Source organism: Erithacus rubecula, assembly GCF_903797595.1.
Source record: "Erithacus rubecula genome assembly, chromosome: 5".
NCBI lineage: Eukaryota > Metazoa > Chordata > Aves > Passeriformes > Muscicapidae > Erithacus > Erithacus rubecula.
The window spans coordinates 7909753-7925861 of NC_136687.1; the positions used below are offsets into that span (position 1 = coordinate 7909753).

General features: G+C 38.7%; 2 protein-coding genes across 4 annotated transcripts in view; both read left to right on the forward strand.

Annotated features, from left to right (window-relative positions):
• HTT (huntingtin) overlaps positions 1–11559 on the forward strand; it is a 78955-nt gene extending 67396 nt beyond the window's left edge. For both annotated transcript variants that reach the window (XM_079305849.1, XM_079305850.1), the window contains 7 exons: positions 1851–2041; positions 2478–2592; positions 2818–3031; positions 3175–3280; positions 4635–4797; positions 5432–5592; positions 6582–11559. In XM_079305849.1, coding sequence (XP_079161975.1) covers positions 1851–2041; positions 2478–2592; positions 2818–3031; positions 3175–3280; positions 4635–4797; positions 5432–5592; positions 6582–6795 — 1164 coding nt within the window. In that variant the 3' untranslated portion in view covers positions 6796–11559. The remainder of the gene's footprint in view (positions 1–1850; positions 2042–2477; positions 2593–2817; positions 3032–3174; positions 3281–4634; positions 4798–5431; positions 5593–6581) is intronic.
• Positions 11560–11692: 133 nt separating this feature from the next.
• Positions 11693–16109, forward strand: part of MSANTD1 (Myb/SANT DNA binding domain containing 1) — a 55890-nt gene continuing 51473 nt past the window's right edge. For both annotated transcript variants that reach the window (XM_079305896.1, XM_079305898.1), the window contains exon 1: positions 11693–12247. The gene's annotated coding sequence lies outside the window, so the exon portion shown is untranslated. The remainder of the gene's footprint in view (positions 12248–16109) is intronic.

Genomic DNA, 16109 nt, shown 5'->3' on the forward strand with positions numbered 1-16109 from the left:
GAAGAAAAAAACTACAAATCATTTTGCAAAGAGTTAGCAGTTCTAGAAGCTCTGAGATTAATATAAAGCTGTATGGGTAGTAGTGGTAAAATAAATTCTGAAAGGATTTTAGGTTGGGGTTTTCAGTAGCTATTGCAGCAGCAACTGTGTAGGGGAAGGCTGGGAAGGTGATGGCAAACAGAAACAGTTTTAGAGATCAGCTTATTGTGACTAGGCTGTAATTTCCTACTCAGTGAGCTAATAATACCTTCTCACAAGCAAACAGCTGAATATAACAGCTTGGTGTTAACAAAAAGGAGTTGATTTCCATTAAGAGTTGCTTGTTGTTTTGTGCCCAGTTTTATAGAAAATCTGCTTAAAAAGAGCAACTAGAGAGCAGATACTGTCTCAAACTGGCCTGTATCTTAGATACTTCATGAGTAAAGGGACAAGGTAGATCAAATAATTTCTACTAATTAATTAGATAGTAAGGAAAAGACTTTCCAAAACTAAAATTCAGAATGGATTTTGCATGTTTCAGTAAGTTGTGGTATTTGGTAACAGGGAGGGAAGTATTTGATACCAGCTTGACCTGTGAATACTGAACAGAAAATTGTGGAATCATTTAGGTTAGAAAAGACCCTTAAGATCATTGAGTCCAACTGTTGACCAAACTAAACCATTTCCCTAAGGGTGGAGTTTAAGGAGGCTCAGGGAGGACCTTATGACTCTCTAGAGATAATATCAAAGTAAGCATCAGTTTCTTCTCTCAGGTGACAGGACAAGAGGAAATGGCTTCAGGTTGTGCCAGAGGAGGTGTTGGCTGATAGGAAGAATTTCTTCCTAATGAAAGAGTGATTAAGCATTGGAGCAGGCTGCCCAGGGAAGTGGTAGTCACCATCCCTGGAGGTGCTCAAGGAACCACTGGATATGGCACTCAGTGCTGTGGTTTAGTTGGCATGGTGGTGCTTGGTGAAAGGCTGGAGTCCATGATCTTAGAGGTCTTTTCCAACCTTAATGATTCTGTGAAGTGCAGGGAGGGTGACAGTGACTGCCCTGGCCACACTGTTGCTGATCCAGGCCAGGTGCCACTGACCTTCTTGGCACCTGGGCACACCTGGCTCATGTTCAGCCACTCTCCACCAGCACCCCCAGGTCCTTTTCCACTGGGCCCTTTCCAGTCCCTCTGTCCCAGCCTGTAGCACTGCAGGGGTTGTTGTGACCCAGGGGCAGACCCAGCACTTGGCTTTGTTGAACCTCAGGTCACTGACCTTGGCACACTGATCCCGCCTGTCCAGATTGCTCTGCAGTGTCTTCCTCACTTCTAGCAGATCAACATTCCTGCCCAGCTGAGAGTACACTTGATTTCTTTATCTGGATCACGGGATTGGTGGAGGGAAAGATGTGTGGGTCTGAGTACCAGTGGTCTCAGAGAACAAAGGAATGGAATTATGTGCTGTGAGTTGAGTTGACAGATAGTCAGTGGCAGAGTATAGTTGTCTGGTGCCAGTCTGTTTCAGATGGAAGCATCCTTTGTGCTTAGCTGGAAGGCCAGAAAATTTCAGTAATTCAAGTCCTGTATTCTTAATAGCATGTATTATTTACTGAACTAATTCTTATCTTGTTTTTTTATTTTAAAACATGACATAACTTTGTACAAGTAAAAGAAAGTAGCATCAATTTTCTAGTTAATATACAACTCGTCTCTTGTCTGATTGTATTAGTCTTGTGTCATTTATTCAAAGTAGTTTAAGCGAGGTTCTGGTTCATTCCTTATTTTCTGCTCTTTAATTTGTATTTCTGAATGACAGGACTTGCCAGTATTTAAACCAGTGTTGACTTCTAATGAATACTCTTGTTGGATGTATTAGGATAAAGCTGTGGCTGAACCAGTAAGTCGACTGCTGGAATCAACCCTAAGAAGCACCCATATGCCAAGTCGGATTGGAGCTCTGCATGGAATTCTTTATATCCTTGAGTGTGACTTGCTCGACGAGACAGCAAAGCAGCTCATTCCAATTATCAGCGAGTATCTGCTCTCCAATCTGAGAGGAGTAGCACAGTAAGATTCTTCTCCCTTTCCCCCTGGCTCCAAACTGTTGCATGTCTATGTGTGAACAAAAGGGCTCTCTGTTGTTGGCAGTTGCCAGTACATTTTAGAGCAGGCTGTTGTATCAAGCAGGTTTTGGCATTTTCATTGAAAATATCATCCAATTTTAGGTTTAATTTACAGAGTGAAATGATATTTGAGGGTGAGAAAACTGTTTGATGGTACAGGCTTTTCTGTCTTTGGTAAACCGTCTTACTTAAACCTCATTTTTCTGTCGTTTTTATGATAATGTTCTCTTACGGCATCTCAGCAACGCTTTCTGTGATTTTAAAAAGGGCTTACATTTCATGTTCAAAACCACTTTGTATTTCTAGATATTGTTTATAGTGTCTCTGTTTGTGTTCTAAACAACTTTGGTGTGACCACTGGTGTTTTTGCTCATTTGCAGTTGTGTGAATATCCATAACCAGGAGCACATTTTGGTAATGTGTGCAGCTGCTTTCTATTTGATTGAGAATTACCCACTTGATGTAGGGCCTGAGTTCTCTGCAGGAATTATACAGGTATGTTGTGATGCCTCCAGCCAGGGGTGGTTGTGTAACCTGAGATCACCACATAGTTGTTTTTAACACTGAATTTGGGTGCTGAGGGGTAGATATGCTCTTGGGTTGAGTTTCATCAGTTTTTGCTAATATCTGTTGTAGTTCCATACTGTTGTGGTGTGGTGCTAGAAGATGACCTAAATACACCTCAAAACCAAGTAGTTGGCTTTTTTTGCTTTATTTCAGATGTGTGGAGTCATGGTGTCTGGAAGTGATGAATCAACACCATCCATTATTTATCACTGTGTCCTGAGAGGATTGGAGCGACTGCTCCTTTCAGAGCAGCTTTCCAGGCTGGACAGTGAGTCTCTGGTTAAACTGAGTGTTGACAGGGTGAATGTGCAGAGCCCCCACCGAGCAATGGCAGCCCTGGGATTAATGCTGACTTGCATGTACACAGGTATTCACTTTTTGATACTTCTGATGTGCTGGGAGACTGGCTTACTAACAGTGCTAATTTTCTTAATTTATTTTTGTTACCAAAAGTAAAAGAAGTGTATTTTAACATCCACAGTGAACTTGTAACAAATTATTTTGGTTTAGGAAAGGAAAAGATCAGCCCCAGCCGTATCCCAGATGCAAATCCTGCTGCTCCTGACAGTGAATCTGTGATTGTCGCCATGGAACGAGTATCTGTCCTTTTTGATAGGTAAGAGGACAAAATGTGTAAATGGGGCTCTGGGAGGGAAATGATTGTGTTTGTCACTGTGTGGTCACTTCTCTGTTTGACTGTTCTTACAGTTAATGAATGATGTTTCTTCACTTACTATTGCATAAAAATTATGCTCCTGGTATACACAGTAACACTGGTGGAATTGCTGAAGGCAGCACAAATGTGCAGGAATGTAAATGAAAACCAGACATGTCCTAACTGATACTATGTGTTGCACAAACCATAATACTTCATAAATGTATTTCCAGCTCCCTTCAGGTCAAACTCTTAAGCTCTTTTCAGGATGTCTTCTACATAATCAAAAATGTAAGTCTAGTTTACAGGAAGTAATCTTTCAAACCACCCTAAAAGTTTAAAACTTTTTTCCCTTCTTCCCCCCTCACAAGAGTTGCTCTTTCTGAGGCTGTTAAATAATTGCAGTGGAAGGATACAGTAAACTTCTGTATTCACATGGAACTCATTAATGGGAACATTTCAAAACCTCTGTTTTGATCTGACAATCTCAAAGTGTCTTAAGTGAGTATAACATGTTAGATTTTGTGTAGTAGTTTGTGGGCAATGGTTTACATTTTTTAAAGTGTTCAGTGGTTTTTCCATAAAACTGGAGGAGGGTTTCACTTCTGCACTTGGTGAGAACAGAACTAGAGCAGTGCTTGAGTGTTTTTGAATATATCACTCTAAAGAGCTGGCAAAACAAATGTGACTACTACAAGCAAAAAATAACTTTTGCAGGGAAGAATCACATGATGGTAACTTGATCTTGATGCATCAACAGATGCAGCCTTTACTAGAAGGACTTTCCAATTAGTGTTATTTAAACAAAATTGTAGGTTGGAATGTATTTTCCTTACTTTACACAGCAATGCAACTTGCTTTTCTTGTTTGATAAGCTGGTCATTCTGATCCTGAATAAAAAATGTCAAGATGTTGTGAATGAAAAGTAGTGTTCTGCTTATAAATGGTCTTTCATCTGATAGCTAGGAGGAGAGATCTACCTGTCCTTTTTATGTTCTTGTTTAGTTTTTTCAGCATTCGTGCTGGTAAGTCTCATCTCTGATGGAATTCCAGACCTTCAATAAATGTGACTCTGTAAAAAACAGAAGGGGAGAGTGTGGGGTAAGGACATACCTGTAACAGCTTCTGACAGTTTTGAGAGACCTCTTTAGGTAGTCTGTTATTAAGATTGTATGAAGATCCAGATTCATCAGTGCTGAGAATTTGCCTACTCAGATGAAAGTAAAATGTTCTTTCCATTGCCAATTAAATTGGAAAAGAACAAGATATGCATTGAAATTCAATCATAAAATATTTAATTTTTTATTATTTTCAGGATCAGGAAGGGATTTCCTTTTGAGGCTCGAGTAGTGGCTCGGATTCTTCCACAGTTCCTTGATGATTTCTTCCCCCCACAAGATGTAATGAACAAAGTCATTGGAGAATTTCTGTCCAATCAGCAACCATACCCACAGTTCATGGCAACAGTAGTTTATAAGGTAGTATTGACACATTTATTTTTTTAAATGTTTCAGAAGATTTCTAAAATCATTGAAGCTCTGCTGAAGGGCCATATACCACTTTTGTTAATTAGATCTAACAAATCAGTCCCAATGATTGAGCTGTCCTGCTTTGGCTTCCAGGCAGTGTTGAGGGCTAGAATTGCTGTGTCCCCTAGAGGCCAAAGCTCACAGCAGGACAGTTCACTCACTGATAATGAGAAAATAAAGAGAAAATTAGTGGTTGTGGTCCTGGTGCTCAGATTCTGAGATCTGAGTGAGCCATCACCTTGTGAAACCAACAGGCAAGCCCCTGTGCCTCAGCTGAACTTCTGGGCTTCTGGCTCTTCAGCACCTACTGGACTTGTGCATCACTGGAGAGAGCATGTCCATGTGCACATGTGATCTCTAAAAACCAGAGACACCACACAACTTGTATGTTTCTGTAAGATTACTTCAGTTTGGTACATCTGTCATGAGTCCAGTTCACTAATTCACTAGACTCAGAGTTGTCTCCAGGAATCCAGTTTGTGACCCTCAGAGCTTTGTAGCCACAGAGAACCTTTACAAGAGAAACTGAACTTTTTCCCATATCTATCCACTGTGTCTTTATTCTGTGTACAATATTTTACAGGTGTTCCAGACACTGCATAGCACTGGACAATCCTCGATGGTCCGTGACTGGGTGATGCTCTCTCTCTCTAATTTCACACAAAGGACACCTGTGGCAATGGCAATGTGGAGTCTTTCCTGTTTTTTTGTCAGTGCTTCCACCAGTCAATGGATTTCAGCAATGTATCCTAAAAAGATTGAACGTGTGCCATTTCTGGGTAATTATAGTGTAAAGCCTTGAATAATACATGCACCAAAAAAAGGCAATTTTACTGCAGGTAGTAATGGTGTATATTGCTTTGTGCTGTTGGTACCTCGGGTTTGTGGGGAAAAAAGAGAACATCTAAACAGATTATAAGAACAAAGTTATCTCAAACTACTGCTTTAAGATCAGTTCCTTTTGACTGTGAGATGATTGGGAAAGTCCTTACTTTGAAGGACATTTAAAAAAAGCCTCACCAAGATAGTATTGCTGTGACCTTTAAAAGCTTTGCTCTGTATTCCTTCTGCAAGATAAAATATATTGAAAGAAGCCAACAAACTCAAAATCAAGGGAATTATCCTCTGCATGCAAACTGTATTTTGCAGTTATCCCCCTGGCTGTGTACTGCAGTAACAGTGAGCTTGGCAGTGGAATTGGCAAAATAAACTGGAACTGACAAAGATATAACTAGATATAGATATAAATAAATATAGATAGATAGATAGATAGATAGATAGATAGATAGATAGATAGATAGATAGATAGATAGATGTGGTATTAGTGCTGGGTTTATTTAAAAAACAAATAAACCCCTGAAACAAACAGAACAATAACTACTGCATTTTGTGCCCAGACAAAAAAAGGCCATTTGTCATGTTTGAAATGTCCTAATGACTCTCAATCACAGCAGTGCTCTTTGGCTCTCAGCAGTTGCTGATTGCATTGTTTGCTCCAATGGATAAAGAAAACTACTGCTAGCTTGAACTTAATTTCTGAGGATAAGAAATTGTTTGATGTTAATGAAGAAATAGGATTTATGCAGTAGCAGTCAATTGCCAAATGACAGTATTTTGCACTTGAATGTCATTGGTGAACGTAAGAATAAACTCTTTTAATGGAGAACAGTTTGAACTGCTAAACCAAAAGAGGAGCAATGTCTGTCATTTTATGACCTTAACTTTTATTTCAGTCTTCCTCATATTATCAGCAGAATGGGAAAATCAGAGCAAGTGGATGTTAACATCTTCTGTTTGGTGGCCATAGACTTCTACCGACACCAGATCGATGAAGAATTGGATCGGAGAGCCTTCCAGTCAGTGTTTGAGGTGGTGGCATCTCCAGGAACCCCCTACCATCGCCTGCTGACTTGTTTGCAAAATGTCCACAAGGTCACAGCATGTTGAACATCCTGATGTGTAGTGGAGCTGCATGACTAGTGTTGGAATATGGATTATGAGGAATGCAAGATCAAGAAAATCCCTGGGGTTGCATTTGTGATAAATACGGACCTATCGGTTTTCCTTCCAGCATAGACAAGTGCTCTGCAGCACTGGAAATCACCTGAGAAGTCAAGTGTAGTTGTTGTTGACACTAAGCACCTCTAAGTGGAATGAAGTATGTCAGTGTTTTTCAAGTGATGTTGGGGAGCACACATCCTAGCTGTAAAATATGAGCTAGTACCACATGCAAGGTAGCTGGTATTCCTCTTCTTCCCAATATGCAGCTGAAGCCACTGTGGTGCAGCCAGTCAGACACTGACAGACTTACTGCAACCTGCAGCCATTAGCCAACTTCATAGTTTCATGTACCTGTATATACTGTTGTGCAGTACAGAATAGAATTTGTTTCCTAATGTCTCTCCCAAACAAGGAAAAGAGAAAAAGGCTTTTATGATTTTACACTTCCAGCATGTGATTTCTGTCTCTGGACTTTCTGATATCCAGTGGTGTATGTGTTGGTGATACCAGAGATATAGTGCACATACATAACCACACATTTTTCTTTTTTCTTCTCAGGATTTCAAATTTGAGTACAGTATATCAGTGAAAGAAATTTTAACTTAAATATTTCTATATTATGTACAGTATGTAAAATTGTAAGATGTGTGGTGCATGAGCTGTGCTGTAATTGGAGATGAACAAAAGCCATGCTACTGAATGTCTTGACATCTGTATTGTCCTCATTTTCTTTCCCTCATGCTTGAATTCATGTTCCTTTTGGAGATCCATCTTAATGTACAGATTACATCTTGTTTTGCATCTCACTTTTTCTTAAAGTGCTTTAAAACTGGAATATGTTGATTAATTTGTCTTGAGAAACTGTACTAAGGAGGCATTCTTGTGATCCACTTCCCTGTAGCTTCTTTAAATTCCTTTATTTTGAGACATAATTGTAAAAAAAGAGGACTAGTCACTCTGGATCAGGATTTAGATACTTAAGAAACTGCTCTTACTTGCTGCACAGCATTTTAAGAGACAAAATGGTGCAAGTTCCCCAGTAGTCAACAACCATTTGACCTTTCCTATCTGAGACCATGGAGTCATCTGGACCACTCTCATGAAAACAAATATATGGTAGCAGTAAAGAATCAGAAGGCTGCTGTGGTCTACTTTGGGACTGGCTAAAGTGTTAGATTACACAACCTCTTTTATTACCTGTTGTATCCATAATGCTTTAGACACAAACACAAATATCCATGAATTTCAGGACACTACACAGGGCCAGATTTAGCTTTTACTCACCACCCAGGAAATACCATTGATTCCTAAGCTTTACATGAGGAAATCTAGCACAGCATTTGTCTTTCGTTGTATTTAAGTCTTTCATTATACAGAAATGGTACCTTGGTTCTCAGTCAGATCCTATGTTTAACCTCACTTCATTTTCTTATCACACCTTTTGGTGACACTTGGAAAAATGAGATAGTGTTGTCAGGAGGAGCATGTACTGTATGTATTTCTGTATATAATGTATATGTTGAAATTATACACATGTGACAACATTTAATGTATACAGATGTGTATATTTGTATTTATTAAACCCATGTATTTAAACTAATTCCAATCTAGACCAAAAATTGTTGCTTCTGCCCATAAATTGATTACAAAGGAATTGTCCACTGGTGTCGTTTCCTTTTAGAAACTGGTAGAAGAAATTGATAGTATGGGCAGTAGAAACAACTGTAGATGTTGCTGTATTTAGCTCTCTACAGGTCTTATTATCTAGAGCAATTATTTCTGTCCTGAGTTGGGTTACTCTTCCTTGGGCCACAGCACTGTGGTGATTTTTAAAAGAAACTGAGCAGGATTTCAGAAAAAAGGTTTAATAAAATAGATACTGTTTGAAAGTTTTTGAGTTCTATTGGAAATTATCTTAATTCTGATAAAAGTCTAATTCCAGGCAGTGAGATATAATACCCTGTGTTTGCACTAAGGGGTAGTATAGATCACTCTTCCCTTTTGTAATCACCAGTAATCGTTTTGTACTGTAAACCCACACACCAGTCAGTTTTTGTATGATATATAGTTTAAGTGAAGATATTTTTGTAAGCTATTTTCCAGAATTTAAAACAGATTTTAATATATTTTTTAAGCATCAGGTTAGTCAAATTCTCACCGTATAACAGTATATGTTGTGTTCTGAAACTGTTAAATTCTTCATAACTTTAAGCTCCTCATGATTAACACCAGACCAGCTGGTTACTTTACCTTGGGATCACAGGAGCTAGACCCTTTGTGAAACTTTCCAAACCAGCTTGGGACTTGCTATAGAATCTTTCAAGCCAGTGAAGAAATGCATTGAATTAAGCAGTCAACACAGCTGGGTGAAAAACATTAGATGTGACAGACTCCCATTCCTCAAATGCCTCTTGCCAGCCTTAGAGCAAATATTTGCATTACCTGTTTCAAGACAAGCTCTAGAGCTGATGCACCCAGTTCTAACTTCACACAGATTCATTGGTAGTAATAACTTCATCTGTTTTAACCTCTCTTTGAGATTTGTTGTAGTGTATATACCTCCTGTAACGTGTCCTAAGTGTCTAAAGAAGGGCACCTCCTCTTAGGAAATTCTCTGTGACCTGAAGGAGTTGTAGCTTAAGGGTCTTCCTAGTGTGGGAGCACACTGCAGTAGTGCTTCAGTTCAGTCATTTCACTGCAGCACACTTTCCTGCCTTCCTAGACATTCTTTCCACACCCTCATTTCTTTTGGAATGAAATCATACTCAAAATCACTCCTGTCTGCTTTTAGTGACACGAGCCATGAGGTGTGCCATAGGGGCAGTAACAGAACAATGGCCATTAAGGGATTCTGATGTTGGATTTAAAGGAAATACACATTCTGCTTGTCTTTTGGGATTGATTCTATGCAAGATTTTATTTCACAGGGTGTTTTTAACTTGCTGTAAACAGAAAGCTAATTCTGAAAATCAGGCTGTTCATTTTTTCATTGAGATCAGTGTAGAAATGTGTTTGGTCTTAAGATGTACATTTGGTGTCCTGGCTTAACAAAGCAGACACCATCTTTAATGTGCTTTGCAGTGAGAGGGGCTTCTTTGCAGCCTTACAAGATGAGGTATGGCATGACTGGGAGCATACTTGAGACAGATTAATATTTAAAATTTCAGTTATAATTCAGTTGTCAAAGAAACTACATTACTGAATCTATAATGTTGCCCTCCCCGAAGAACTCTGTATGCCAGCCAACTTGTTACAGCTTTTGGACCAGCTACCCACTGGCCCATTAAATAAAGTTTGCTTTGTGTTTCATTTCAGCATGCCCCCTCCCTTGCACTGAGTGCAAGAGTGAGGAGTAGTAACTGACAACTTATTGTAAACCAGTTCTTATTTGCAGGATTCAAAGTATTTTCTTTACTATTTATGTTGTTTTCCAGTTGCAATTGAATGTGAGTTTATTTAAATCTTCTCTGAAGTGTATAGTCAGATGTCATTTCTTGCCTGAAGCATCTAGTAAATGACTGTGTGTTACTTTTGCTTTGGTAGGAATGCCTTCTTAGCACCAAGACATTGCTTGTTTTTCAACCACCAGCAGCATTCCAAAAGCACTGAGTAATGAGTGAACAGATTTAGGTTAAATTAAGGGGAAAACAAGTGGAACCTTTAGGGTTAAAAGTAATTTGTTGGTATTTAGTAGATTTGCCTTAAAAGCATTCTGTCTTGCCATTCTCCTTTTTCAATGGCTATTAACTATATAGCAGATAAGGAGGTTATGTCAAAAACACTGCAAAGACAGTTCTGCAAAAGCAGCAGACCTGGTTTGTCTTAAGGTTTTGTGGAGCTGTCAGGGCTGAGCATTTATGCTTCCATAATAAAAGAAATTTTAGGGTATGATGAGCAATAAATAATAGCAATAAGCAGTTTAATTAAATTCAGTCATTCAGGATCTTACCCAGTGGTTGAAAGGGATGGGATGAGACAGGGAACTAATTGAGTACATTCATTGCATAAATCAGACTTCTTCCATGTACAATCCTGACTAAACTTTCTACTAAAGGTAGAAATCAACTGAGTGGCAATGGTAGGTGCTTTGCTCTTTTAAAACAGTTTTGGTTATAAGGACACAATTGATGAAAGTTACAAGAGGGCACATACTTTGCTAGTTTTTAAGAAATTTGAGTATTTTAAAGTGAAAACAAGCTGCTGTACAAACTAGAGTAAGTAATGTAGCAAGATTTTGGGAAAATTAATTACGTTAATTTAATCTAATACAGAGATTTTGGGTGAACTCTTTGTGCATGCTACCTAAGTATCCATTTAAAAATCTTGAGAATCCCACAGTCATACCCAGGGGAGCTTCTACTGTATATCAAGTTTTTAGCTGCATTCAGGTAACTGGGTATAAATGCTGCAGAGCATTTGTGAAGCATGTGCTGCTTTTGTCATGTGCATTTTGTGTGAGCTTGTCATTCCCATCAGTCCGTGTATACACACCATCGAGTTGGATAAACTTGACAAGGATAAGGTAACACACCCTGTGGTGGGGTATAGATTGAGGGCAATGATGAGCAAAAGCTTGGAGCCCCAACTTGAAAAACAATTGTACTCAAGGGAAAAGGAAAGCATATAATTTTAGATGTATGTTTAAAAAAAAAATGCTGAAAATACTGCACATTGAAACTAAGAGAAAATAAAATGCAACTATTACTGTAAGTGATTTTTCTCTGGTTATTTAAAAAAAAAGAGCTTGATGCATTCTTACTAGAGTTTTTCCCCAGTATCTTTTCTTTTCAGCAGCTATCAAATACTGAGTATTATTAAGATATGCAAGAATACTTGAACTCTCTGCAAATGTAGCCATGCTGCACAATCACTATGCTGTTTGCAATTAACCAAGAACTCTCACAGTTGAGCTTTTAATTGTATCTAATAGTCATGTTTGCCAAAACTTCTCTGGGATTCTAGATGAGATCAGAAAAGGCAAAATTTAACTGTACAGCTGTATTTGTGAATGAGAGTGTATTTATCTGCAGCAGTCCTGGGGAGGGATAATGTTACACAGGAGAAGAAATGGTTTAACTTGCCGAAGCTTGGTTTCCCAGCTGTTGGGCTTGCATCTTAAAAGAAATTTCTGGGTGGTCCTGCTGCTGAACACTGGAGGATCTCATGCAGTACTCAACAGCTCAGAGACATCTTGTTTTGATTAACTTTGCAGCACTTGGCTGTTCCCTGGAAACTCTGGCATAAAGTTTGAAGTAGTAGCTTAATGCAGAAAGCACGTGCTGGTCTTGTCCTTAGTCAAAGTAACTTTTTTACATCTTGTTTTTCCTTGTCGGTGTTGGTGTGGCTGATCTGCCGCTGTGTCACCTTTAGTGGAGCTGAGGGACAGAACTGGGCTGTGGTAAGTGCCTTTGTCTGCAGAGCTGGAGACTTGTTGGAGTAATAAAGTCTTCATCTTTTTGTCACTCAGAAGAAAAATAATTTAATTTCTGGAAATATTACCCCTAAAGATGAATTGCCAGGCAGAGGGAGATTAAGCATTGCACTTAGTAGACTAGAACTTTTGAATTTACTAGAACTTTTTTGCTTTCCCAACTGCCTTTACTCTTCTGTATAGGTATTGTGCTTTTTTTTCCCTACTTTTTGGGCAGTGCAGCTGTAAAGAGTATTTGCAGCCATCATTTGGGAATTGGCAGGGCTCCACCCATTACTAAACAAAAAGCTTTAATTGCCTGTAGAATTCAACATAATTATACCATAAGTTTTGCATAACTGTTTGAAGAGATGAAAAGATTTGTAACTTGTAGGTTTCTTAAAAAGTTGGAAGTAGGAACATGAAAAAGTTCCTACAGTTTATATAGAATGTTATCTTCAGAGTGAGCCAAACCTTCTGCTCTTCTATTGCAGCCATAATTCTGCCTTAATTTTGTTTCTGATCTTTCCCATGGTGTACACATCCAGGTATGGCAGAGCAGTCCCTTACCCCAGGTGCTGTTTTCGTATCCTTCGAGCTGCAAATGTCGTGGGTAGATTTTGATCAAGTGCAACCTGATTGTTTTACCTCATTATTTACATTTTGGAGTTCTTTCAGCCAGGCTGCAGTGTTTGGGCTCCAAGCAAAATGCATCCCTGAGGGTTGGGTTTGACCATGCACTAGGTGCCCACAGAGCTGTGAGCCAGATTAAGTCAGACCATTTAAATACCAGGTTTTTGCTAATCTAGCTCATCTTGAATTACATGCACTGTAAAACTTCAAGTCAATGTTGAAATAACAGCCCCAAATTATAATCTTAGTCTTTTCTATCCCTTTCTTCCCCTGAGGAAGAGGCACTAAGTGTGTTTTCATCCCTGTCTTCTTGTTGAATGGCTCTAGGATTGAAGCATCTGTCTTGTCCAATGGAAAGGCAAGTGTAAAGATTGCTAACTTAACTTTTCTTGGTGTGTCATGTTAATGTTGACATTTCAAATACCATCTTTGGCATTTGATTTAACATCTATGAAAATAGCACAATTCATTGTTTAACTTTTATTTCAGGCAAGTTTGGGCAGATACTCTTGTAATTACACTTTGTTCATAATAATTTTACTGCCTTAACTGCTTCAAACTAGCACAGTTTTAAATGAACACTGGATGCTGCAGATCTGGGAGGTATTTTTAAGTGCTTTTGAGGCTTCTGGTCCTTCCATCTCTTGGTAATGTGGCTTAAGCTCATTCCTTCACCTCCTGTCTTTCCTCTGCCTTGGCTGCCAGAGTAAATATTTCACCTGTTGAATGTTTTACAATAAAAATTGTATGTCATCAATAGATTGGTATATGACTAAGTAACAGAGGATAAGACTGAGTGATCCAAAGTTTATTAATTAATTTGGAGTCCTGAAGAAGTGAATCTGTAGAAGGGGACAAAGTAAACCTGCAACATTTTTTCTACCTAATATAGCAATCTAAGAATATTGTTCAGATGTTTATCTTCATCAGTACCAAAATCAAATGCTTTCACAAATGATGTTTCAATCTGTACTTCTGCTGCTTTACTGCTTTGGTGGTTGTCTTGGGGATGGTTCTATCTGTGCTCACTGAAGCAGCATATTTATATACTGCAGTTACTTTAATGTGAGCTTGTGGATAATACCTGTTCCCATTGCAGTGTGATCTGATAATATATTAAAAAAAAAAGTGAGAAACGTGATCTGGCAGCTGGGAAATTTGCAGGCAGCACTAGCAGTAGTAGTGAAAGGACCTGCTGCTTCAGAAAACATTATCTGGCACCGAGTCACATTATCAATGGTAAAGAGAGACTTGTATTATGCTGACAGGTTAATTTTCCTGCTCTCCCATTGGCCTACTGAGGGGTTTGAGAGTATCCCTGCGTGGGAAAGATACAGCAAACCTGGTCTGATTCGAGCTGAGTTGTCTCAGATGACAGGATTAAGCAAATCTATGTTTCTTAGATCCATAAAAATCCAAACTGCATTTTATACCTTTGAAAATGATTATGAATCCAGGGGTGATGATGGAGTGTTGTAACAAGTCCTGTTCTCGTGTTACACTCGAAAAGATTGCTGCAGCATGTGTACTGGTGAAAGTATGAATTCATTTCAGTCAGATTTGAGTGCCCAAAGTTTTTGTTGATGGGTTAAATATTGTCAAAGTGGTTATTAATTATTAACTTAGTGAGGTCTGGCTCTCCTTTGTCTGTGCTGCTTTTGTTCTTGGTTTGACTGCATTAACTCTAGATGAAATATAAATGCCAGTCCCAAACTAACAATGATTAAACTGTATTATTCTGTGTAGCTTAATTACATGAAAAAGAATCAGGACAGGAGATCAAATTTATTATTTCATGTGTACTCAGTCATGTTTTATTGGCTGTAAAATCTCGTGTAGACAGGATAACTTTAGAAGCCAAATAGCATAAACAAGAATTTAGCCCTAAATTATGTATTTTGAAGAGATTTTCAAAGCCTGTTGTGAGATGGGCATTCATTCAAAAGAAAATAATTAAAAGTTGACATTTTAGCAGGGCCCAAAAAGGGGTAGTGGTGAGAGTTGCCTGACATATTTTTTCCCTTGTGCTTTTCTGCTCTAAAGCTCCAGGATGTGATGCAGGAAGGAAGGATAGGGTTTGTACAGCAGCCTGGTGTGTGCTATATGTGAGTAAAGAACCTTTTTTTGTCTGCTGAGGGCCAGTTATGGACAGAAAAAAGTATCCATGGTTGTTAAAAAAAATGTTCTCAACCATGAGCTGTTGAATGGTTCATTGCTGCATGTTGCAGGTTGTTACTTTGTCTCTGAGCAAATATATGTGCAGATATATGACGTATCATCACCTGCATATGTCATGTATAATATATCACTCTCCAGGCAGTTTGTGGACCTTGAAGAGGTCTCCTTGGAGACCAAACAGCTGTGGTGCACCCAAGGACAGAGAAGCATTTATGACACTTGTAAGGACACTGCAGGACAGAGCCAGGATGATTCCTCCTGGGAAAGGGAGTTGATTGCAAGATACAGCCCAGGGACCAAGGAATGGCAGGAAACAGCATCTCATTCTTCACCTTCAATGGCTATGTCCACTTCACCATATTATGCCTGAAAATGTTGAAGGTTCCTGTTATTAAAGGTGTGAGGGTGTTTTTTAAGGCTGCTCCTGGCTTTTGTGTTTAGTTTTCTCTTGCACTGTGGGTGCTTATAGATCAGCAAGGAAAAAAATAATTTTCAGTAAGCTGTGATAGTAAGTTGGAGGAAGGCTGCAGAACTTGAAACTGCTTCTTAGTAGTGCTCTTTATCCTTAGACTTAGACCTTGAGTATTCCTTTATATTTGATTATGAAAAGAATAAATACTTAATTTTTTTCTTTGAACTACAGTTTTCCCTGTAAATTACTATTCTGGAGTCAGCCAGAACTGTCTTTCTTCTTTTTATACAGGTGCCTTTCATCCACTTGAGGAAAGCAAATGTGCTTTTTTTTCCCCTCTCCTGAAAATCAAAAATACTAAAAGTTTTTCTCCTTCTTGTAGTTACAGTGGCATCTCCTCATATTGCTGCATTTTTTCTCTAGTGAGAGTCTGATGTTTGAATTTTCACAGGTAATATTCTTGCCTTATTTGGTTTCTTGATCACATTCCAGAAAGTTTTTTCTTTGAAAAGATGTTACTTTTAAGTTACACAGTTTTGTTGTACCGAGTTACATTAAGGTTTATCAGATGCTGGTTTCCCAGGTTCTCCTCCTGGAAGACAGGAGTGATGCTTGTTTCCAGTCCTC